This window comes from Alternaria burnsii (assembly GCF_013036055.1).
Source record: "Alternaria burnsii strain CBS107.38 chromosome Unknown 731, whole genome shotgun sequence".
NCBI lineage: Eukaryota > Fungi > Ascomycota > Dothideomycetes > Pleosporales > Pleosporaceae > Alternaria > Alternaria burnsii.
This window is the reverse complement of record NW_024066115.1, coordinates 1,259,707-1,284,638: the sequence shown is the minus strand read 5'-3', so window position 1 is coordinate 1,284,638 and position 24,932 is coordinate 1,259,707. Positions and strand designations below refer to the sequence as shown.

General features: G+C 53.0%; 7 protein-coding genes across 7 annotated transcripts; 4 read left to right on the top strand and 3 right to left on the bottom strand.

Annotated features, from left to right (window-relative positions):
* Positions 1–1,086: 1,086 nt before the first annotated feature.
* GT037_007081 (uncharacterized protein) lies at positions 1,087–2,320 on the top strand (the record flags this gene model as incomplete). The annotated part of the gene is made up of 2 exons (XM_038932128.1): positions 1,087–1,135; positions 1,203–2,320. 2 exons carry the CDS (start codon positions 1,087–1,089, stop codon positions 2,318–2,320), a joined length of 1,167 nt encoding a protein of 388 aa, XP_038785600.1.
* Positions 2,321–3,080: 760 nt separating this feature from the next.
* GT037_007080 (carbamoyl-phosphate synthase arginine-specific large chain) lies at positions 3,081–8,812 on the bottom strand (the record flags this gene model as incomplete). The annotated part of the gene is made up of 8 exons (XM_038932127.1): positions 3,081–3,188; positions 3,241–4,422; positions 4,487–4,669; positions 4,718–4,903; positions 5,061–6,580; positions 6,630–6,838; positions 8,006–8,361; positions 8,441–8,812. 8 exons carry the CDS (start codon positions 8,810–8,812, stop codon positions 3,081–3,083), a joined length of 4,116 nt encoding a protein of 1,371 aa, XP_038785599.1.
* A 1,513-nt stretch (positions 8,813–10,325) lies between these two features.
* Positions 10,326–17,421, top strand: GT037_007079 (lysine-specific histone demethylase 1; the record flags this gene model as incomplete). Its single annotated transcript, XM_038932126.1, has 5 exons — positions 10,326–12,545; positions 12,595–13,616; positions 14,959–15,049; positions 15,123–15,267; positions 15,335–17,421. 5 exons carry the CDS (start codon positions 10,326–10,328, stop codon positions 17,419–17,421), a joined length of 5,565 nt encoding a protein of 1,854 aa, XP_038785598.1.
* A 688-nt stretch (positions 17,422–18,109) lies between these two features.
* GT037_007078 (transcription elongation factor s-ii) lies at positions 18,110–19,077 on the bottom strand (the record flags this gene model as incomplete). Its single annotated transcript, XM_038932125.1, has 2 exons — positions 18,110–18,534; positions 18,582–19,077. The coding sequence occupies 2 exons, from the start codon at positions 19,075–19,077 to the stop codon at positions 18,110–18,112; spliced, it is 921 nt and encodes a 306-aa protein (XP_038785597.1).
* Positions 19,078–19,553: 476 nt separating this feature from the next.
* On the top strand, positions 19,554–20,211 carry GT037_007077 (4-domain-containing protein; the record flags this gene model as incomplete). The annotated part of the gene is made up of 3 exons (XM_038932124.1): positions 19,554–19,688; positions 19,749–19,955; positions 20,020–20,211. 3 exons carry the CDS (start codon positions 19,554–19,556, stop codon positions 20,209–20,211), a joined length of 534 nt encoding a protein of 177 aa, XP_038785596.1.
* A 1,930-nt stretch (positions 20,212–22,141) lies between these two features.
* Positions 22,142–22,294, top strand: GT037_007076 (uncharacterized protein; the record flags this gene model as incomplete). The annotated part of the gene is made up of 1 exon (XM_038932123.1): positions 22,142–22,294. One exon carries the CDS (start codon positions 22,142–22,144, stop codon positions 22,292–22,294), a length of 153 nt encoding a protein of 50 aa, XP_038785595.1.
* A 713-nt stretch (positions 22,295–23,007) lies between these two features.
* On the bottom strand, positions 23,008–24,181 carry GT037_007075 (c2h2 finger domain-containing protein; the record flags this gene model as incomplete). The annotated part of the gene is made up of 2 exons (XM_038932122.1): positions 23,008–23,135; positions 23,185–24,181. The coding sequence occupies 2 exons, from the start codon at positions 24,179–24,181 to the stop codon at positions 23,008–23,010; spliced, it is 1,125 nt and encodes a 374-aa protein (XP_038785594.1).
* Between the last annotated feature and the right edge of the window lie 751 nt (positions 24,182–24,932).

Sequence of the window (24,932 nt, the reverse complement as noted above, 5' to 3'; positions counted from 1 at the left end):
TGATCAGGAAGAGGCAGATCAGGCCGATGGTGGTGAGCCAGGATGTAAGGTATCTGGGGATGCGGTATCTCTTGTAAAAGGCCCATGTTCCCTTTGCATCCCCACCAAGAACGAGAAGAACAAAACATACGTGGCGCAGCTCGACTCGCTTGACATGCTGGTTAATGACGTGATAGATGGCGTGTTGTAAACAAGCCTCGAGGTAAGTGGAGTAATGTTGTATCTGAACGAGCATTCGTATGATCCTGCGTCGTACGGATAGACAATGGTACACGACCATGTCTTGCAGACGACAGACCACAAGGTAGATAAGCTCAGAAGATACATGCGCATGTCTTGTACAAGGGCAGGTGAGCACGTCTAGACTCGCCAGCCTCAGACAGAAAGGGAGTGAGCGAGGCCTGATTCGTCCATTTCCCACACCCATCGCCAATGGTCATACGCCAGCGAGCACACGGGACACGGGGCCAGGAACGAACATTTGTCTACTTTCCTCATCTGCAACCCCGAGATAGCCTTCTTACACCGACTTGTCTGTCTTCCTCCTCCATCTCTCGCTTTCGGTCGTGTTCCTTCGTACCCCGCCCAGCGCGACAACCCCGATCTGCGCTTCTCTCCCTTCCCCAGAAACGTCATCACGCCTAGACCCTGGCCGTGCGCAAGTTGGGGAGCCAGTCTACATAGCGTCAGCTCGCTCGCGGCCTTAGTCTTATCTCCAACTGCGGCTCGCAGCGACCCAGCGACAGGATCGGGTCGGCTTTCAGTTCCACTTCCTGTTTCTGGGCGCCGATAAGCTGTTTCAGAGCTGCGCTGGTCTTTCTTGCTTCCATCAGGATTCTTCAGCATCGCCAGTCCAAACAAAGAACCGAAGTCGGAACGGCCCTTGGGCTCCACTTGAGCGCATACTCCCCACGTCCGGTCAACCTAGGGTCCGAAGATATAAGGACTATCGCCAAAGGTCCAAGATTGTAGCGCTCTTGTTACGACTCGAGTTTCCGAGGTCAGGGTGCGATGCATGATCATCGTCCACCACGAGCAGGCAGACAAACTATAGGAGCCGAAGATACGCACCATCAGGAACAAGCCATGCCTCCGTCGCGCCATATCGCTTCGTCCTCGAGGCAGCGCTCAGAAGGTATGATCCATCCCGTTTCCTACCTACATGCATCTGTCTATTGAGTATGAGCTTACGTGGCTTATAGAATCATGGATCGATCTCGCATCGGCGCCTTCTTCAACCTCCCTATCGTCTGCGACCGACGAGATCATCACAACAGGACTCACGGTACAGCACGACTCCAACGCGCACAGGCGGCAGAACAGACGCTCACGAGGTGGCGGTCAGTTCTCCATAGGAACTGGGCACAGGGTCACGGCAGGAGGCAATAGTAGCCAGGAGGAGTATGAAGAGAGTGAAAGCGAGTCGGATAGGGTCATGACATCTTCCAACGAGGCCATCGGCCCATCACCCCTGAGACATCCACAGTCTGTTGCGTCTTCAGAGACTATGTCTGAGAGGGAGGATGACGACGACGATGAGAACGCGACGGCCGTCAACTATCCACGTTCCTCGAGGCGAGAGTTTCAGCCACGACCGAACGCCTTTTCCCACCCGAACAACCAACAAGCCATCCGATCGCAGTCTGGCACTTTGTACACGCCTCGCAGGAACGTGAGGCCAGCAGGACAACGACAGCACTCGTACCCACAGCACCATCCTTATAATGCCATCGCCCCCAATTATCAGCCCGATCATGACGAGGCCCTCCGTGCTAGCCTGTCTACTTTGCTCTCCGCTGCCGCTGCTGTGCGAGGTCTCCCGAAGCCGGGTCAACCACGCACGAACCCTCCCTCATCCACTCGGGTTGATCCGAACTCCCTCCGCATGGTCCCAGAATCTGTAGCGCTGGGCAACATATCCGAGGAGACGGCATCATCTCCATGCAGTACTAGCAGCAGTCCTTCAGAGAAGCCTAAGCGCAAAGTGAGTCCGCCAGTAGCTGGTGTGCGTAGCAGTAGCAAAGACCGCCGCATTGCCAAGAAAGCACGCAAGACAAGCCCGATGATGATCGAGGAGATCAGTCCGACCCTGCTTACCTGGGTTGTTAGCGCTGGCGTCGTGGTCCTTGTCAGTGCCATCGGCTTCTCGGCTGGTTATGTCGTGGGCAAGGAGGCAGGCCATGCTGAGGCTATGGGTCAGATCGGTGCAGCAGGTTCCGAGGCCGGACGCTGTGGTAAAGAAGCAGCTGCAGGCATCAAAGGCACTGGCCTAGGTCTGCGGAAGCTACGATGGGGTTCTGGAGCGGGCATTCGCGTCTAAATAACTTACGATGACAACGGTCACGATGATATGCATGGTTTTTGGCGAACACGAATTTGCAAGTACTGGGGCGTTATATCTCGTTGCATATTGATATCACCCGGCATGGCGTTGATTTGGCGCTGCTCGGTCTGAATTTTACTATATCTAGGGATCGTGGCTACGACGCCTTGGAAGGAAAGTGGTAGGTTACTTGGTGCTATTGAACGCACATGTAATGTAGCAGTCATGTTGGTCTGCTAGGTACAGACGCATATATAGACTCAATCAATCCGTTTATTCTTGTAGTATGGTATTATTGTTGATTTGTGGTTGAGTACCCCATCCACACTCTGGAAGACGATGCCGGAGAAAGGTTCCCAGTAGAGTATCAATCGTCTGCGAGATAAGAACGAGCTTTGATAAGAGCGCGAAGGACTATTCAACGGCGTGACACTTTTTACAACACGTAATAAGACACAACATTTGCAAGCGCCAGCGGAATAGAGTAGAACTATACGTATACTTGAGTACCTAGCCACATGAGCGGTAAACTTTTCAAGCAAACTGAAAGTAAAAGGAAGTGACACTACTCCGCTGACCTACCGATACAGTTGGTCATGAGCTGGAAACGCTATACACATGAGAACATAATCTTCATCCTGATCCTTCCTTTCCTAGATCTTGACCCGACCTGACCCTACATTTGGGTATATCTCCTGTAATAAATACTTCTTTTCTCGGCAAGATACCGAACCCTATCCCAATAGATTACACCCGTCTACAATGGTCGACCGCCAACGAAGTCGCTCCATGACCTGACTTCACTGGGGATACCTTCCTTCTTGGGCAGCTTCTCGCTCATACATTGGGCGAACAGAACGGCAGTCTACATTGACGTTAGCTTTTCAAATCATTGACGACGGGTTTCGTCGACTCACCTTGGGCTCCATGAATAGCGGTACACCAAAGTCGACTGCGTTCCTCCTCATTACGTAGTCCTCGTCGAACAGACCGCTCGCCCTGTACTTGGCCAAGTTGAAGCAGCCACGGATGTCGTTCTTCTCGAACACCTCACGGAGCTTCCTCTTGTCATCCTTGGGGAACTCAATGACCTCAACACTAATACCTTCGGTGTTTTTCTCCAGAAGTTCCTTTACGTCCTTGTTGGCAGCAAGGAATCTGTAGCCTAGTGCGTGTACGTACTTGGCGATCTGAATAAGAGAGTTGGAGTGGAGCGAACCAGGTGTGACATCACCACCGAAAAGAAGACCCTCACCGGGCTGGGGAAGGCGGAAGTTCATCTGTGACTGTGCGGAAGCCCAGTAGGCCTCAACGAGGTCCTTACCGAAGCAGGCCATTTCACCAGTGGATGACATTTCAACGCCAAGGTAGGGGTCAGCGCCCGCTAGCCTAGTCCAGGAGAACTGGGGAACCTTGGTGGCGAGGTAGTTCCTCTCGACGCTCATGAGGTCAGTCGGTTCGGGCACGTCGCGACCAACGAGAGCCTTAGTCGCAACTTCAATGAAGTTGGTACCAAGGACCTTGCTGACGAAGGGGAAGGATCGAGAGGCACGTAGGTTGCACTCAATGACCTTGAGGTTGGGCTCGGAGCCCTCAACCTCCTCCTTGATGATCTGCATGTTGAAGGGACCAGTGATGTTCCAAGCCTTGGCAACCTTGTCCGCGATCTCCTTGACACGCTCTTGGATGCGCTTGTCGAGGTTGACAGGGGGAAGCACCAAGGTCGCGTCTCCGGAGTGAACACCGGCGTTCTCGACGTGCTCACTGACAGCGTGGACAAGGACGTTTCCGTTGGAAGCAACAGCGTCGCAGTCGATCTCTTGGGCGCCGTCGATAAACTGAGTGATGACGACTGGGTGGTCGGGCGAGACGTTAGAAGCAGCAAGAAGCTTCTCCTTCAGCTCATCCTCACCGCGGATGACAGTCATGGCAGCACCTGACAGGACATACGATGGGCGAACAAGAACTGGGTAGCCAACAGAGTTTGCGAACTTCTTCGCATCCTCGTATGAGGTAAGCTCCTTCCAGGCGGGCTGGTCAACACCGATTGAGTCCAAGATGGAAGAGAACTTGTGGCGATCTTCGGCCTTGTCGATATCCTACAGATGTGGAGATGCGAAGTCAGTGTATGTCTCATATGTATTTCGTACAGTCATAACATACCTGAGGATCAGTTCCAAGGACCTTGGCCTTTCCAGACTCTTGAAGCTTAAGAGCAATGTTCTGAGGGAGTTGACCACCGACAGAAACAACAACTCCGCTAGCAGTCTCCAATTCGTAGATATCCATGACACGCTCGTAGCTAAGCTCCTCGAAGTACAGCTTGTCGGCAACGTCGAAGTCGGTCTGAACACATGTCAGTCAAGATTCAGTGGAGGCATTGATGCTACTTACAGAGTATGTCTCAGGGTTGTAGTTGATCATGACAGTCTTCTTTCCGAGGGCGTTGAGGGAGCGGGTAGCGTTGACAGCACACCAATCGAATTCGACTGAGCTTCCGATCCTGTAAACACCGCTTCCAAGGACAAGAACGCCATGGTCGTCGAAGGTGACGTCGTGAGACGAGGCGTTGTAGGTTGTCTAAGACTATATGTTAGCGACTACAAGGGAGCCAAAAGAGATTACCACAATGGCAATACAAGGCCCTGGAGGTTGTCGCAGGTCCCGGGATTTTGAATATCGATTCCGCGAGAGCTCTCAGGCCTTGCAGAACCGCCGTAAAGAAGAATATACTCACGTAAAGATAGTTAGTGTCCGCCGGGAACTCAGCAGCCAGAGTATCGATCTTCTTGACCCACGGCTTTATGCCGAAGCTCTTCCTGCGTGCGCGGACCTCGTCTTCAGTGCTGTTGACAGCCTTGGCGATCTGCTTGTCAGAGAAACCGAGCTTCTTGGCCTTGAGGATAATCTCCTTCTTGAGTCCGAACAAGCTACCTATCTCCTCAAGCTCATGTGTGAGGTCGACGATGTTCTGAAGCTTATGCAAGAACCACTTGTCAATCTTAGTAAGGTCATGGACCCTGTCGACAGTGTAGCCTTCGTGGAACAGCGCCTGACCAACGGCAAGCCATCGGCGATCGGTGGGGTTCTTGAGTTCCTCGTCAAGGTTCTCTCCGTACTTCTCGCCCTGGAAACCAAGGTACTTGGGGTCGACTTGACGGCAAGCCTTCTGGAATGACTCCTCGAATGTGCGACCGATGGCCATAACCTCACCGACTGACTTCATGGAACTGCCGATGTCGCGCTTGACGTTCTGGAACTTGCTAAGATCCCATCGAGGCATCTTGGTGACGACGTAATCCAAAGAGGGTTCAAAGTTTGCAGTGGTGGTCTTAGTGACGGCGTTGGGCAGCTCGGGAAGGGTGTGTCCGAGACCGATCTTTGCTGCAGTGTATGCCAGAGGGTATCCAGTTGCCTTGGATGCCAATGCAGATGAACGAGAGAGACGGGCGTTGACTTCGATGACCCTGTAGTCGAGGCCATCAGGCTGTAGGCAGTATTGCACATTGCATTCGCCAACAACTCCCAAATGACGGACGATCTTGATGGACGCAGACCGGAGCATGTGGTATTCCTCGTCGCTGAATGTCTGACTTGGCGAGACAACGATACTGTCACCAGTGTGTACACCAAGAGGATCGAAGTTCTCCATGTTGCAGACTGTGATGCAGTTGTCGCTGGCGTCACGGACGACCTCATACTCGGCCTCCTTCCAGCCCTTGAGAGACTTCTCAACCAAGATTTGAGGTGACAGTGTGAGCGAACGGGCTGACAGATTCTTCAGCTCCTCCGGGTTGTTTGCGAAACCAGAACCGAGACCACCGAGCGCATACGCGGCGCGAACGATGATAGGGTATCCGACCTTCTCGGCCGCGTCGAGTGCTTCGTCGACAGTGGAAACAGCAATCGACTTGGCGATGGGAATATTGATCTCATCAAGAGCGCGCGCGAAGAGATCACGGTCCTCGCTGGTCTTCAGAGTCTGAACGCTAGTTCCGAGCACCTTGACACCATACTTTTCGAAAATGCCCTTGGCATCCATTTGTACACCCAAGTTCAGCGCAGTCTGTCCACCGAAGCTGAGGAAAATGCCATCAGGCTTCTCCTTCTGAATGACATATTCGGCGTATTCGGGTGTTACAGGCAAGTAGTAAATTTCGTCGGCGAGCACGTGGGACGTTTGGATGGTAGCAATATTGGGGTTGAGAAGGACGGACTTGACGCCAGCTTCCTTGAGGGCCTTGAGTGCTTGTGAACCTGATGAATGGTAAGTATGGCACAAATTTACGTGGGCACGAGTGCTTACCTGAGTAGTCAAACTCTCCGGCTTGACCAATGCTGAGACCACCACTACCAATGACAAGGACTTTCTTGACATCAACAAGGTCCTGCGCGCCGGAAATGACGCCGCTCTTCAGGTATGCCTCTGCATTAGGTGCGGTCTGTGTCTTGTTAAATGCGGACGCGACCTTTGTGAATGCCCGCAGCTGTCGGAGAGCGGCAGGTGACTCAGTGCTGGAGCGGAGCGAAGTCAACGGCCGAGCACTTCGGGTTGTGAAACTTCGAGAGTATGTAGAAGGTGCAATAGAGCGAGTGTGACCTGTAAGGGAAGGTACGCGACGTGCTAGACGCCCGCAGAGAGCCATTTGCAGGCAGTCAAGCAATTGGAGAGCGTCGAGCGCGACAAAAGATGGAGATGGAGGATGAGGCGTCGAACGCGCGGGAAGAAGGTCGCTCGGTGGCCGACAGGTGCAATTGAAGGGCTATAGCTCGACCCAGTTGAGCAGAGCACGAATGACTCCCTCAGGGTTTATGTATAATCTGTGGGGAAGCTGTGATGCGGCAGCCAAAAAATTCCAATGATGCGCGACGGGCCAATCAAGCTATCTCCGATAACGCACAGATAAGACCGTCGGCGATCCTTGAAGACGCGATGGATGAAGGGTAGGATCCAGTCATTTGCATTTACACTCGCTCTTATACAATGCATTTCTCATGATTTGACTCACGCAAGACGTGCGATCCAGTCATGGGTAGGTCCGATGCAGTTGAAACATTCACAGTTGTTTCCATCTCGTCGTGGAGAACTTCGATGCGGAGGACCGATTACGGCGCCGAAACTCAGATCCCCAGCATCTGACACAAATGAGAAGAAATTTTGACATGGTCGCGCAGAGCTTTCTCAATGGGTACAGTCACACGGGAGCTAACTATTGCATCTGTGCGCTGCGGGTACCAGGGCATTACTACTTTCAGTACCGTGTGCACCTTTTTAGTAGTCATAAATCCCTTTGAGGACTCGCAACATGAATCGCGACTCTCACACATTCACATTCGGTCGAAGAGCCAGTCGACGACCTGTACACGGGCGGATGCTTGCTTTGCAGTCACTATATTCAAGTACCCCGAAGATGCCAATAATCATAAATGTCAATACGCTAATTCGCTTTGTGGGGTCTTCGGACCGTTGGTGACTCTTCATAGCTTGGTCCGGCACGATGAACAAGGCTGGCGCTTTCTTGCCTCGATCGCAGCACTTGTCTGCTTCTGCACATGAGCAGCGGTCTGGCAGCTCCTCTCGCCGAACTTCTTCATCCAGCCTTCTTTGCCTTGTCCGCTGCGTTATGTCGATTTTTGTATTCGCGCGGGCTCTCCAGTGTCTTACTGCTTGTGCCTACCAACCTTTGCGCAAAGCTCGGCTTCGCCCACATCCCAACTTTGCTCTCACGAGCCTTCTTTTCCGCAGCGCGATACTTTTCTTCAGCAGTACCAAATTCGGCACCTGTTTTGGCCTCGTATACTGTAGCCAGGCCAGCCCTCAACATCTCCAGCCCCACGTCTTTCTTGAAGAACCATCTGCGTACAAAGACTTGGGCTACTATACGATCGTACTGGTCGCGTCTGTATATGTATGCGCGTACTCGGCGGGTGTGGATCAAATTGATGAGCCATCCATGGGCCTCCTTCGCGAACGGCTGAGCTTCTCGGCCCCAGTGTGCAAGTTCTGGTGCGTCGACTCCAGCAATCCGGATGTGAAGCTGGGCATAAAGTCAGCCATTAATTGGATGCAATATTTCCACCACAACGCCTAGTGTCTTCTTATTCTAAAGTACTTACTGTTTGCCTGACCAAGTCCTCTCTTTTCGATGGTACTTTCTTCCAGGGCAGGATACCCCACCCAGCTATTCTCCCACCTGGCGTGTGGAACAGCCTGAAATTGTCTGCATCTCCTACACTTGTGACCTGGCCAAATATACCCTTCCGACGGTAGTAGCGTGGTTTGATATGATTGACGGTTGGTATGCGACGCAAATAAGTCTTGTAGAGCCGGACACCAGCAACTGTTGAGACTGTAAGAGCGACCGCCGGAATCAAAGTCCGTGGCTCATACAGCGTGCTTGACCAATTGTCCAACTTCGCTGGAGGGGCCCATTGAGGCAGTCCGCTTTCCTGTTGGTCATCGTCGTTGCGTGACCAAGGCCATCGCATTGTCTATTGTGCGAGGTCGTGAGTTGAAAAAGTGAAGTCAAAAGACGGTGTGCTCCAATGTTGGTAATAGGTGCGACACAATCGCCTCGGCATACGAAGTGTTCCAAGTTAGCGTCGACAACACGTACCACGTGATTATCATAGGTTATCTAGGGTTTCATAATCATGTCTCACGACTCTGAACGACTTGGGGGGCAAATGTACACTCGATATTTTTGTAATGACTTATACGGTTTTTCAGTAACCTTGGAAAATGACAGGTATTCAAGGTCCAAAATGCTCAGCTAGCCTTTAAACAAGAGCTGCAAAACTGTGGTGTGCCACAGTAGTCACATACTCTCCTCTAGGCACATATGCTTGTTCTAATATCGTATGTTCTAAATCACTAGAGAGGCAACCAGGAGTTGTGCTAGGAAGGTCCAACTGCCCTGAGTTGTTGTGGAGCGCCTATCGTCGGCCTCGAAGTATGCCATCCGCGTTAGAGACCATCATGATCCATATGACACCCTTCTGGGTGTGCATTGGTCGACACATAGATCTACAAACAAGCAGATGGCGTCTTCGATGGTATCTTTGTAGCCTATAGCGCGCTGAAGAGCGTTGAAATGTGATATTGAAAAGTCGAAGGATAGCGACTCGCATAGACGGTGTAGATGTTGAGTTTCGGTGAATACGTGCGATGCAGTCGCATTTCCGACTTCAGATTGGGAGAGGCTTGCGCAGGAGTTTATGCAGATAGATGGCTTCTGAGATCCTGTGTGTCTTTATCAGTCCTGATCTAACCAAAGTGATATATGCATATCGAAGATGAACCTACCGTATGCTACTATCCGTCCTCATGTGTCTTTCTGTCAGCTGCACAGTTCGCTGCGGCAGATGAACCTTACCTCACAACGCGCAATACCATGAATGAAGATATGTGCTACACAATCGAGAGCCCAAAGCCATGCTACGAGACTGCCGACGCAGCAAGAGGAGAGAATGCGTATGCCTCGCACGACGCACAGACCTACATGAAAGGCCTTTGAGATGGAGACGTGGGTGGTCTCGAGCTGGTCATCGCAATGGGTTGTAGTAATGCTCGCTTCCGTAAGAGCGGGGTCGGCTTGCAGATGTCGGCGCTTCCTAGATGCCAAGCTACACATTAACAATAAGATCTTTGTACGCGCCCGCCATCGCCATGATGGATGGAAGATGGATGCTCAGACGTGGTCGGGAGAGGGATGAAGTCAGGAACGACGGGGTTGGCTTAGACGGAGTTTGCCTAGGCGGGTATGGTGCGTTTCTTTTCGTGCCTCGACCTCCACAAGTCTGGGCATCAGTCTATCGTCTACCTGCACCCTGCCACCCCCATCGCTACAACTTCAACCGAAACCTCTCGTGCTTTCGCAACAAATTTCGCTCGTTATACATACTGACAATCTTAGTGGAATTGTGGCCGACTATTGACTGCGGCCTGTAGCCGCTTCCTTGTCAGGTGCCTCCCATCTTCCCTCACCACATCTCCATCAACATGTTCAACATCGAATCCACAGCCGATCCTACCGCACTCGATGACGGAACCTACCTCTTCGACCAAACTCACGATGATCTCCTATCGATGCCAATGTCCAATGATAGTATACATCTGAAAGGCGGCATCACACCTATACCTGGGTTTAGTAACTTGGGCTACGGCCGGGAATCGAGTGCATCGTCCGTGCACTACGGCGATTCTCACGATACATCGGAACTGGGTACAAGTCACGAGGGAGAAGGGTCTACCCCAAGCGCTTTCGTTAATGGATATGGGACCAACTATACTCCTTCGCCACTGCAAAAACCATTCACACCAAACTCAGCCATCAACGGCATGACTAATACTCAGAACAAACAAATATCGCATTTGAACGACGACAATTCGCATGCGATTCCTAACGGAAACGACGCGAAACCCCATCTATCATTAAGGAATCATCGAGGGGATGCTGCATTCATGGCAAGAACACCACAAAGCCTGAGTCGCGCATCACAATCATCTTCAACTCCTGAGCTCCCACAGCCGCACGAGCAACAGAAGAAGCATCGGAGAACAAATTCGCTCCCGGTAAAAGGGAAAGTCAACGAGATGAAGGCAAATTCAAGCATACCTGCAGAGCTCTCGTGGCCGGAGTTTGGCCGACAGTGCATTCTAGCAGCGGAGAACAGCCGGCTGAATCCGTTCACCTTACATCCTGCTGAGTACAAGCTGTTACGAGAACATGTAACTCACGCCCAGGTCACCATTTATCTGAACATCAGGAATGCGATACTTCGGCTATGGCATCGCAATCCTCTGGTGTATGTCTCTTTCGAAGAAGCTGCAGGATGCGCCCGCGACAAGCGCCATTTCGGTCTAGCGAGGATAGCATATCTATGGCTTATGCGGAACGGCTATATCAATTTCGGATGTGCTGAAGTACCTGACACTACCGGTACACTCCCAAAATCGAAGGTCAAAGTCGCACGCAGACGTTCAATCATCGTGGTCGGTGCAGGTATGTCAGGATTAGGATGCGCTCGCCATCTGGAAGGATTGTTCGCCCAGCTAGGTGATCAATTAACAGAAGCGGGCGAACTTCCACCGAAGATCACAATACTAGAAGCTCGTCCGCGTGTTGGTGGCCGGGTTTACTCGCATCCTTTTCTCAATCAGCTCAGCTCAACGCTCCCTCCTGGACATCGTTGTACAGCTGAGATGGGCGCCCAGATCGTCACCGGATTCGAGCACGGCAACCCGTTGAACGCGATCATCCGAGGTCAGCTCGGTATACCCTACCATGGCCTCCGCGATAATACTATACTATACGACTACGATGGGACAGTGGTGGAGAGAAGCCAGGACATCCTGGTTGAGAAGCTGTACAATGATGTCTTGGAAAGAGCGGCAGTATATCGGAACAAGCCAGCGGCTCGTAGGACAGTGGAGGGTGATCGTAATTTGATGGCCTTTGGTCGTGAGCCAGCCGATGTCGACGGGCCTACCGTTGCTGAGCTAGAACACTCTGATGCTCCTTTGGTCGCGAATGCTACGAGCACAGCGTCAACGAAGCAAGAAAAACCAACAACGGGGGTAGAGAAGCTAGCGGGCAGGGCATATCAGCTCAGCGCAGGCTTCAACCCGGATGTTACGGCAGCTCAAACGGTCCAAAGTATGGGTTGGGAGCTCAAAGCGGGTGCATCAAAGATGCAGTCTTTAGATCTCGATACGATTGCGAGAGCATCCGAGTATCCCACACTTGGACAGACAATGGACGAAGGTCTCCTTCAGTATCAATCACTGGTTGACCTCAAGCCTAGAGACATGCGTTTGTTGAGTTGGCATCACGCCAATCTCGAATATGCGAATGCTGTCAGCGTCAACCAGCTTAGCTTAAGCGGCTGGGATCAGGATATTGGCAATGAATTCGAGGGCGAACATAGTGAAGTAATAGGAGGCTATCAACAAGTCCCGCGCGGTCTATGGCAATGTCCCAATCGATTGGATGTCCGCTTTAGCACCCCCATCAAAGCCGTTCATTACAATACCGACGATCAGCATAAAGGCAAAGCTGTTAGGATTGAGTGCGCAAATGGCGAGTTTTATGAGGCCGACCAGGTCGTTCTGACCACCCCTCTGGGAGTGCTGAAGTCCGGATCGATCAAGTTCGAACCTCCTCTCCCTGACTGGAAGCAGGACGTTATCGAACGAATGGGTTTTGGTCTCCTCAACAAGGTCAGTTCGACTGTTCAGTCATTGCGGCCCCTTCTGACAATATATGTAGATTGTTCTGGTGTACGAAAAAGCCTTCTGGGAGCCAGACCGAGACATGTTCGGCCTGCTCAACAAAGCAGAAGACGAAGCCAGCATGCGACCCGAAGACTACTCTGCCAAACGTGGAAGGTTCTATCTCTTCTGGAACTGTATAAAGACGAGCGGAAAGCCAGTGCTGATAGCGCTAATGGCAGGCGACGCTGCTCACTACGCCGAAGCGACATCGAACGATCAGCTCGTCAAAGAGGTTACGGACCGGCTCGATGCGATGTTCGCACCGAACCACGTTCCTCTGCCGTCAGAAGCGATTGTAACGCGGTGGAAGAGAGACCCATTTGCTCGAGGCAGCTACTCATATGTTGGGCCAAAGACACAGGCAGGCGACTACGATGTGATGGCGCGACCACATGGCCCACTGCACTTTGCGGGTGAAGCGACTTGTGGCACACATCCCGCAACGGTGCACGGCGCGTACCTGTCAGGCCTCCGGGTCGCTGCAGAGGTTGCTGAGACAATTTTGGGGCCCATCAAGATACCAAGTCCACTGGTTGAGAAGAAGGTGATCAAAGTAGAACAATCTCCAGCGACACCCAGCATAGAGACGAAGCGCCGATTCGAGCCCGCCGTTACAACATCAACACTAAGAGAGGACAAACCTGGGCGGGTACAACGCGACGAAGACTACGAAGCTGCTATCATAGGGGCTATTCTAGACCAAATTGGTGAACGTCCAATCAAGCCAGGACGTACAGGTGTCAACCCCTTCCTACTGTTCACCAAAGACTTCTGGTACATCTGCAAGCAGGAGTGCGATGACGCTCACAAAGCGAGGACAGGCAACCCCGAGGCCAAAGCACCGAAACAGGAGATTCGTAATGCAGTTGGCTTGAGGTGGCGCACAGCAGAGCAAGAAGTCAAACAGCCGTACCTGGACCAAGCCAGTACTGCACGAGACGATGCGACGGCGAGCACAGCAGACTTTAAAGAACGCGTAGATACGTGGGACAAGGAAGCTGCACGCATACGGCGCGAGTACATTCAGGCCAATCCTCCAGAGGGTGGCAACGAAGAGCTCATTCTCAACAGTCGCACGGCCATTGAGCTGGGGGCTGGCAAGCGACTGCGGAGATTATGAGGCTGCTGTTGTGGCGACATTCTTTTGTTGCATTCATTCATGTGTTATATCCGTATGCTGGGCGCCATATCCCCAGTGTTTGTGTAGTTTTTTTTTTCTTTCTATGGCTTGCATGGAAGCTGCGATGGAGTTCGGGTAAAAGGGTGAATGAGAGGTCGCGTGGCTATTTGCAGCGGCAGGCAGGCGCACACGAACACATACCCGCCCTCCGAGGCTTTTCTGTAGAGCGATGGCGTCTCGCGGATATCTGCTTTCTGTAGTATGTCTCGGACAGTAATACAAGTCTAGTGGATAATGTCACGCGTGACTTGGGCCTTGCCCAGCGCTACTTGGGACACACTCTTGTCCGGACCCACCACGCTGACGCGCTGTCCGAGATGCAAGCCACATGCGGGGGATGTGTGCCGTGCGTGCAGCGTAATACGGGAAGGTGCCCGCTGGTCGAGAGGGGCTTGAGATTTGGAAGCCAGCAGATGTGAGGTGGAGCTGGCGAGCAGCAGAAGAGATTTGCTGGCGGACAGTAGCTGTCGTGGTGCTCTGGACTCGCACAGTGCATGTCACAACCACAATGCGGGAAGACGCTAGAAGACGTTCGTCCGTTCTCCAATGGCGATCTCTACGAGGGCCGCCAACAAGCGCCGCGGTTGCTTGCCAGTCTTGTTCTAGAAGCGCGGCGCATGACTGGTGGGAGTTTAGCCTCGCCGCAGCAGCAGCATGCATGGCGGTTGAGCGTGTTGTTGCTCGCCAGGCACCGGGCTGGCTGGGCACAGAGTCGGGAAGCGTGTGCTGCTCAGCATGGCCGCCAGATCATGGAATGGCGAGTGTTGTTCTATGCATGTTCTTCGGTATAGAGCCCCACCAGGCGGGCAACACAATTCGCCAGCAATGGATGGAACCTGTGGCTTCGGCGCGTTAGTCCCGAGCGGTTCCTCGTTGGCGGGGTCGCGTGTGCCAGGTCGTGGGGATCTCTCGGCCTCTCTCATGGGGCCTCTAGTCGCGTTAGCTATCCCAAACAGCAAAGCCTCGCCTCGCCTTGGTCCGCTCCGGCTCTGCTTCCCCAACGTGCCAGCCTTCCAAGCCGCTGTTGCGTGAATTGCTGCATCCTTCACTCCTCCAAGCTCGCAAAGGCCTCCATGTTGCCCTTCGCTCCTGACATCTCTCTGGGCCCGCACCCAGCACCTGCTTCCCCGACACGTTCCCACGACCGTGCCCCCGTCGCCTGAAGTGCCGTCGCATTAGTCCTCCTCCATCGTCTGCACCCCACCCTTCCCTGCTTGCGCACTACACCCCAGCCATGAGTTCCTTTTTCAGTCGCATCAAGTCTGGTGCTGTAAGTCTCCAAGAGCGACCCAGAGTCGCGCGCGCCCGTCGCCAATGGCTGCCACTGACACGTCTGTCCACAGCCACCCTTGAGCCCAGCGACCGGCAGCATACCCGTCAAGAAGGACCCCAACGCGCCCGAGGTCACGCCGCTCGAGAAGCTGCTCCTCAACGCCGGCCCTCTGCGCGGCGACGGCAGCGACAAGTTCTTCGGCTTCGAGAATGTAAGTCCGCCTGCCTGATGCCGCACTCGTCAAAGTCCGCCTGCTGACCATGCCCTGCTCTAGTTTGGAAGCACGTGGTATGCATCCGCCTCGCCCACTCCCGCTTCAACCCATGCTGACTGACTGTCTGCCCACCAGCTACTGCAACTCCATAGTACAGTGTCTCTACTACTCGGTTCCCTTCCGAGAACAGGTCATCAACTTCCCCGCCCGCTCGCCCCCAGAAGCCCTCGAGAGGCCCTCATCAGGCCTGCCCAGACTCAATACAAACCTCCAAAATGGCCAGACTTCAGCCCTCTCCCCCACGGGCCGCACATCGCTCTCCAGCCCAAATGCGAGAAGTCCCGCAAAGCCTGCAACCACGCCAGGCGCCACCAACCAGCCTCCAGGCACCAAGCCCGAGGACAACAAGGACTCGCCCGAGTACAAGAAGAAGCAGGCCTTGGCCGCTGGCCCTGTGCTGCAGATGGACTACGAGAACGCAAACGCATACGGCATGAACGAATCGCTGTTTTCATCACTAAAAGACATATTCGAAGCTGTAATAGCACACAGGTCGCGCATAGGCGTAGTCAGCCCACACAAGCTTCTGGAGATACTGCGGCGAGACAATGAGATGTTCCGGACGCCCATGCACCAGGACGCACACGAGTTTCTCAACTTACTGCTCAACGAAGTTGTAGAGAACGTTGAGCATTACTCCAAGACACGCCCAGCCCAGGTCGAGGACGTGACTGAGAACGAGGAGACAATGACCGATGGCGAAGTTGTGACCGCGCGAAACTCAGTAGCCTCTGCAAAGTCGAATTCTGGATGGGTACATGAACTGTTCGAAGGCACATTAACATCCGAGACACGATGTCTCACATGCGAAAATACCTCGCAGCGAGACGAGGCATTCCTGGACCTCTCTGTCGATCTGGAACAGCATTCGTCCGTGACGAGCTGTTTGCGCAAGTTCTCAGAAGAAGAGATGTTATGTGAGCGGAACAAATTCCATTGCGACAACTGCGGAGGCCTGCAAGAGGCGGAGAAGAGGATGAAGATTAAGCGGTTACCCAAGATTCTTGCTTTACATCTCAAGCGCTTCAAGTACACGGAGGATCTCCAGCGACTGCAGAAGCTCTTCCATCGCGTTGTATATCCCTTTTACCTCCGGTTGTTCAACACCACCGACGATGCAGAAGACCCAGATAGGTTATACGAGCTTTATGCAGTAGTGGTCCACATAGGAGGTGGTCCCTATCATGGTCACTACGTATCCATCATCAAGACACAAGATCGAGGCTGGTTACTCTTTGACGATGAAATGGTTGAGCCGGTTGACAAGGCCTATGTCAGGAACTTCTTTGGTGGAGAGAATGTCCTGGCTTGCGCCTATGTCTTGTTCTACCAAGAGACAACAGAAGAAGCCATGATGAAGGAGCAAGAAGCCGACGCCCTAGCTGCAGCAGAGCAAGCCGCCAAAATGACACAGGAAGAAGTCACAACACCGAAAGCGAATGGTGCCAACGGTCAGGCGTATCATGCTTTCAACAATGCAACGACACCTACGTTGGAAGAGGCCGATAAGTTCGCGAGCCTCGATCACGCAGCTACTGCTCCGCCACTTGCCCACGTTGAAACAAACACCGACCATCACCCAGTCGAACATACCACAACACAAGTACCTGTCCTCGGTGCGCGGAAAAGCAACCTTGGGCTCTTTGGTAAAGGCAAAGAAGAGAAGGAGCGCAAGGCTCAAGAAAAGGAGCTTGAGAAGCAAGCGAAGCAGAAACGCAAAGAGATGGAAATCCAACGACGCGAAAACTACCGCAAACAAGAAGACGAACTTCGTGCAGCGCTCGAAGCTAGCAAAGCATCAGCGGTGGAAGAGGAGAAGAAGCGCGTTGCGAGTGGCGAGGTGCCACCTCCCACAACTGCTGGTGCGGGAGGCGACAAAGAGAAAGCGGCGAACGGCTTTGGAAGCGTCAAGGGCATGAGCGGATTGAGTCGTTTTAGGCATACCTCGATGAGTCTCAAAGGCAAACCCAAGTTCTGGGGTAAGGACAAGCAAGACGACGAGCCCAATCCGCCCGATACACCGACCACAGACACGGACAAGGACGGCAAGAACCGTTTCAGCTTAGGAAGGAAGAAGAGCACGTTCAAATTCTAGGAAAACTTGCCGCCGTAGAACAGGATGTTGTTATATTGCAAGATGCGGATCTGAGTATCAGTCTTGGATTGTCAAACAGGGTGGCTTTTGAAGCTTGTCCTTCCGATAGAGTGAAGACTGGAGAAACGGTCTTCCTACCAAATCGTTGGCGATGCATGTATGTTGCATGGTTATTCTTTTCTTTCCTCAAGGCTTGAAGATGGCGTTGTAATTACTGCCCTCAAGGATGGGTGGTGTGTTGTGCATATCAACTTCGGATATTCGTTGTTATAGCGTACTCGTTTAGCTTAGCAGAACTGCGAGTTTGACAGAATAGTGAACTGTACAGCTTTTCCATGGATCGTGGCCATGTCTCAGCTTCGAGCTATTATATTGGGTTCCCTTTAGAGTCAGCTTAATTTCACGTTCATATTCTGTTCATCCTGCTTATGGGCCCTTGGGGCAGTTGATGAAAAGGTTTGTTCAGGATTACATTTGGATAGATGACCATGCTGACCCGTATCGAAAGAAGACAAGTCTGTACCTGCTTTTGGCAGACTAGACTGGAAAGTTGAAACGCAGACAACGTTCCGCAGTAAACTAAATGCTCTCAGTGTCCCTTTATAAACGCCGGCTACTACGATCTTCATCGCAACGCACTGTACTCTTACACCACGCATCGACGACACCTGTTCTACCAAGGTCTCTTCTATGAAAACTTCCACCGATTACCACAGTTCATGCACTCGCAAAAGGTCGTCATCGGTTCATCAGCAGACCTGGTCTGCGCTTGACTGTAGCTGACCATCTTTTGCTTGCATTTTCCGCACTGGAACTCCTTGGAAATGGCCTTTTCGACCTGTGCAACCATGGCCTGATTCATGTTGATCTGTTCCAGCTTCTCGTCTTCTGCTCGTCGCGCGTCCGACTTCATCTCGTCATGTGTCATGACGACGAACTTGTCTGCGGGCACCTCGCCAGCAAGTACACGCTTGCGAAGCTGGGGATTTGATTTGCTCTTGAGATTCTGGAAGAGCGAGCGCATCTTGCCCTTGTAAGTGTCGTTTACACTACCAGCCTTGGCGTATGCGGCGGCTTCGATTTGCTTTGCGACGCTGAGAATCTCGTCGGGCACTGGGCATGTCAGTCATGTACAAGGCAGTTGGCAAGTTGCTACCTACTCGCTTCACTCATGAAGGCCAGACCGTCGTACATCAGCCTAACGCAGTTGTCGCGGGCCTCATTTCCAGTCACTTGGTACTTGACCTTGTCTGTCTTGTGATTGCGCTTGTCGGCAGGTACATCATGCTTCTTCTTGGCCAGATTTGGTGCCGGAGACGCGGTTCCTGAGGGTGGAGGAGCGGGGGAAGAGGCTGCACCTCCATTCGCGGCTGCCTTTACCGGGCCGTCCTTCTTGGAGGGCTGCTTCTTTTTGACCTCATCCCTCCACTTTGCTACCAATTCGGTCGCGAGCTTTTGTACTGCGGGATCCTTGTGAGTTCGCAGACGGTTGATAGTGACACCGATTCGTGTTGAGCGCAAGAGGTCCTCGGTCGCGTGCACACCCGTCTTCAGGTCATTAAGCAGCTTCAGCACAGAAGCGCTGGGCTCGCCCTCAGATACAGCCTTTCCGATGGCCTTGCCACGGAGCTCGATCTCTTTGGCGTCCATTGCCATGGTCCAGGCAGTGCTTGTCAAGATGTAGGGTATCCTGCACGCGGAGTCGCTGGTGCCTAGGGCAGTCTGTCGCTGTCACGAAGGCAAGTTCTCCCTGGATTGATGTTGCGACTGAGAAGGTCGGGAGGTCGGCGCGGGGTGCTTAGGCGCGTCAGAAGCAGGTATACGCGACGTTGGGGCACGGCAGTGGTTCGGCGACGGTAGGGGAGACGTCAAGGCAGGCAGGCGGCAGGAGGCAAGGAAGCGTGGTGCGATGGCTTGTTTGATTGCCATGTAGAAGTTGCCTTTGCTCGGAGAGGCCCGAGCTCACAGCCGCTAGCCTCCGCCTTCACCAAGGGAAACTGCAACCGTTAACTTGGGAACTGCCAGACTAAAGACCAGCGACGACTGCTGCTGCTGCTACTGCTACTACCGCGCCAACTGGTGCCTCTGGTACTCTCGACACACACACACACACACACACCCGACGAATCACCATGGCCGAAAACGCGGCCCCAGGAAGCGCAAACAACGCGGGCGCAGACAGCTCGCGCGGCATGCCCTACTACGAGAGGCTACGACGCGACCTACGCGAATCGCTGAACAAGAAGCGCCTGATCGATAACAACCTGGTTAGTACTGCACGCGACGCGTCGTGAGTCTGTGAGCCTTGATGTTGACTCTCATGGCAGCTACAACTCGAAGATAATATCTTGCGAGTCGAGACACAGTATCTCGAAGAGACGAGCGCCGGGAACATCATCAAGGGCTTCGATAACTATATCAAGGGCGCAGCAACCACCACGACAGCAGGGGGAGCAGGTACTGCCACCAGGCGCAAGGCTCCCATCAGTGATGCGGACCGCATCTTCAGCCGGAGCTCTACAAGCTTCTTGAGGGTATGTCGAGGGATACCAGGCCGGCTTGCCGATCGCTAGAGATAATATGCTGACTGCTCTACAGGAATCGTCGACGCCGGGCTCTGCGACGCCATCGCACGCCCCTACGCCAACTTCTTCCTTCCCTACGCGCGAGTCGAGTCAACCTACGAACGGCGCGAGACCAGGAGGCAGTAAGAAGAAGAAGGCAGCCGACGATGATGACGAGGATAGCAACAAGACGAAGCGACAGAAGATCTCCTACGGCCGCGAGTGAGAATCCGTCCCGAGACTCCGACACCGCTTGCTTCAAGAGCAGCGGGATAAAAGGATCCTTGAAATTACAGAGCATCACCAAGGTATCTTGAGGCGAGTAATTCGCTCAAGGTACGATTGCGCGTCCTTATGGGTCCCGAGACACAAAATCTAACAGACCTACCAACAAAATAGGAAGGCACAAAGGAGTCGGTTAGTCACCCGAAGCTGCGCGTGTTCAACTTGTGGGTACCTTACAACAGGCACGGGAGAGGTGAAACCGCTGTAGATCGGACTTGTGAACGCGGGGTTGGTTCAATCTCGATATGAGACCCACTTAATAGAGGATAACGTACTACACCACCACCGACGGGCGACAACGCATCTGTGCTGACTAGCCGGCGTTTGTGGTGGAGATTGCTCGATGCTTGACTTGTTGCTTGCTTCGAGTGGTCGGGAGAGTGCTGGTGGAGTGCTGCTTGGCGTCCTGTTACGCGCAAGCCACGTCCGTAGTCTGATGGCGGCTTCATCTCAGCGAAGCGGAATTCATGCTTGAGGAGGGTTAGCATAGTGGATCAACAAGTACAATGCAAGAATGCAAGTCCCGCTCGTGGCATCCAAAGATTGCGAAGGATTCGTGGCAATCTGGAAATAAACGAAGCGAACTACTTCTTCCCGCGCTTCTTTATGGTACAGTAGCCGCAATGTACAGCAAAAATGAAGTCTCATGGTCACATTGCACCTTTACAACCCTTGCCATGAATCGTAGTAGAGACCCTTCTTTTTGTGGGAAAAAATTATAACAAGGATGTTAATGCATATTACTCCGAGGCTCATCTGGTTGTATTCGAGAAGGCGCAGGGACGGCCAGCATTGAGATTGTGATGCCAACAACCACTGTCGGTTAATCTGAGACGATGGCGGAGAACAGAGACGAAGGCGGTGCATGCTGGCTGGCTGTGGACTTCGCATCCTGGGATATCATGGTATGCAGAACTATAACCCAACGACACAAGTCCGCTTGTGCTAAGACATCCCGCCCTCGCTTCATGGGCTTGTCGGTCCATGCGACTGCTTGAAGATGCGATCGGCGGGGCTTAGTACGGTAAAGCGAAAAGGGCTTCTCCTTTACGAGACAACGGCCAAAATGTAACACTGGCTTGCATGATGGCTTGCAATTCCGTGTGGTGGCCACAAAGTTTCAAAGACCGAAATAGAGGAGCCGGAGCGGGTGGCAAAAAGATAGCTGTTTAGGAGGCTGGCGGAAATGCTTAATGCTGAGTGGTGCTTCGGCGGTACTGCAAGCTAAATTACAGCGTTCTCCGGGCACCAACAGACTGCGCGCGGAAGCCAACAACAAGCGCAACAGAGTCAAGCAGTTTTGCCTCATCACGTTCTCGTAACGCGATATGTTGCCTTGCGTTTCGCGTTGCTGTAAGTCGTCGCGTCCTTATGACGATCTTTTCTCGAAAAGATGGTACGAGTATACAGCCGTCAGGCACGCTACGATCTCATCTCAGGCTCTTTTCGGTCCTTCTCCAGTGTGTGACCCACTCTAACAAGCGACGTGCGTGATTGGTAGCCCTTTGAGTAGCAGAGAAATAATAAGTCCCGCAGCCGACGCGACGCAGAAAGAAAGCCCGACGTCAGCACACACGGGCACTTGTGCGATTTCGAGTGAAACCTAATGACATCGTTGCGCCCCGCTCAGCCTCGTACGCACAACTCGGGTTTTGCAACAGGGGCGACCTGGAGGCCGGAGTCAGTGGGTGTGAAGCAAATGATAGCAGAGAACCAAAGCTTGAGGCGGCCCAAAGGTGCAGCGGGAGACATCCCACTCGCTGAGGTAAGACAAATTTCAGGGTCCGGCGGCGGCTAGCAAGGGCATGACGCTCCATGACGGATGCCAAGTCTCAGCCCTTGTCGTAAGCCGACCGCTCACGGGACGCCAGATGATGGCATTGCGGAGACAAAGTCGTGACTATGTCGCGTTGGCCAAACCCAGGACCGAGGAATCCCCAATGACGAACGGAAACAGCCACTCGGGGCCGAATCAGAGAGGTGCTGCCGTCACTATGTCAGCTGGAGGGAGGAGATTGAGATAGAGAAACAGAAACTGATGTGCATGGGATAGAACAAGGGTCTTTGATTCTGCCGCGCTCCTATCCACAATGTGGAAGGGTGCGTCATTTTCTGCCGCTGCCTGTACTCGACGACTCAATGTCGTATCCAAAGCCATCCTATTCTGGCTTGTGCCCCATCTCCGGGTGGCACCTATGCGCGCGCGCTTCAAACTACTACTGTACAAAACGTCATTGTGCTCACCACCTGTGCCTCGACTCTACGTCGGGAAGGTGGTTGCTAAAAGAGAGTCTAAAATATTAAAGGGTATAAGCGAATGGTGATGACAACATGCTCCGTATCGACTACGGGTCGAAGCCCTGTCGAGCGATGTTGAAAGATTAAATAAGCAATTGTGGGCGGCTGAAAACCAGGCCCGGGTGAGACAAACGCGTAATGTTACATGGTGGGAAATCGCTCGGAAACGGAATACTCGTAATTCGGAACACCAGAACGCCGTGGTGGTCCCTCAATTCGATGAGCGGGACAGGTGGTATCTCAGTAAAAACCGTGGTGTGCAGCGATGGGTAGGAGAGGAACAGCCGTCTCAGCTTGTTGTCGTTGGGTCTATAGTCGTGACTAAGAAACGCGCGACAGTGGTATCTCAAAATATGCGATGTACTGGAGACATGCGACAGGCCGGTTGGGATGTGGTCCGGGCAAGCAAAGCACTAGATACAACTGGGGTGTTGATCTTCTAGTGATCGACGCTTTCCGGTGAGGGATGATCGATACTGCCGTCGTTCTTGTGAACCTTTCGGTGCCTCCTCAGGTTGGAGACGACAGAGAAGTGCCGGCCGCAGCCATCAACTTCACACGCGAAGGCTGTTGCAATGTTAGTGACGGAAAATATGGTGTGCGCGGAAAAACTTACGCTTCTCGCCGGTATGGCTGTACATGTGTGTTTGTAGCGAACTTGGTCGTGTGAAACGCTTGTCGCAGATCTTGCACTTGTGCTTCTTTTGCGAGCTGGAAGACACCTTTGAGCTGAACTGGCTCATCATTGAAGCGGGCGCTGGAGGCATGTTTGCTCCTAGAAGCGCGTTGGGGCGTGGCAGAGTGCGCGAGTTGCTCAGGTCAACAGACTCGGAGGCAGAACTGTAATCTGTCACGGAGCCATCACCGCCGTAGTATCCGTTAGGGCCATAGCTGCCTGACGAAATTGACGAGTGTGTCGAGTGTGCTGACGGGAAACCGTATGAATCGGTCGAACTGCGGCTAGTTCCTTGAGAGCCATAGATATTCCTTGGGGTAATGTCTGACTGGCTCAGGGAGACCATACCACGGCTCGCGTCAAGCGCGTCACTAAAGCTGTTGCGCGGTTGCTGTGTGTTCATTCTGCTAAAGTCAACAAGTGAACTTTGGCGTTGTCGTTGGGCCGCGCTTTCTACGGACTCGTAGAAGGCTATTGAGGGGACTGACGGGTGTGAAGAGCGGCGGGAAGCATCCTGTTGGTATGCGTACGGGCTCCGTTCTGTGTTGCCATATTCCACCTGAGAGTAGGGCGCTGAAGTTGGAGCATATGTTTGGTTTGGAGGTGACCCAGAAGTAGTATAACCGGTTGGGTACCGCGACATGAGATCTTCAGAGGCATCAAGTAAGTTTTGTGTTCCGAAAGTGCCATCCGGGAGAGTTATACCTTGTCCCATGGGAGGAGCTGTGACCGGCAGACCGTGGTACGGGATGGCAATGCTGGTAGGCCGCTGCGCGTCGACATTGGGTGCAACAGTGGTCTGGTACAGTTGCTGCTGCGAGGCACCAGTAGACACCCACGGGTTGGTGAAGTGTGGTTGTTGTTGAGGGTAGCGCATGTGTTCGTAGCCCATGCTGCTTAGCTGGGGTTGCTGACGATTGTCGACTGCCATTGCCATTGCGTGTTCGAGACGAAAGGTAGTGAGGTATATAAGTCCGGAGGGGAAGGTGGTACAAGAAGACGAATATGAGTGTGACAATAGGCACTCAACTCGTGGATCCAGGTGTGAAACGTGATAGTTCGAGGGTTGAAAACGTGGAGATAGTCGATCACAGGTACTCAGCGGTGGGATCTGCGACCTTTTGAATTCACTCTGACACTGGGGACTCCCGTGCTGTGGTAGTCCAAGTCGAGTAAAGATAATCCCTTTGGTATGTCGATCAGTTGACCTGTACTAAGCAGGAGCAGTGGCGATGAACCAGCGAGATTAGGTGTAGGGCGAAAGCGGACACCAGTGACTGGGAGGCAGACGCTCGAGCGTTTCAAGTGAAGCACTGTGCTTGCAAGGAGCAGAATGCCCAGCGGGTGCAGGGGCGGACCGTGTGGGCTGGGTTGCGTGTTGCGTGTCGCCTTGGAAGGTTCGGTAACGTTATTCGCTACAAAAGCAAACCAGCGACAAAGAAGTAAGGATGTGAGGGTAACGATGATGAAAGCAGTATTGATAGTCTCTGGTACGATTTATGGCAAGAGACAATCTAGGATTGAGTAAAGCTTAGAGGTTGGTGACTGTTGATCAGTGGACATTTAGTCGGGGAACACTGATTGATAAATTCCGCTGCTTGGAGGGTTTACGTCTTTTGGGTTCACAGCACCTCCATCATAGGCTGGCAGCCAAGCATAGCGAGCAGGCAAGTTGGCTCAAGACCCCG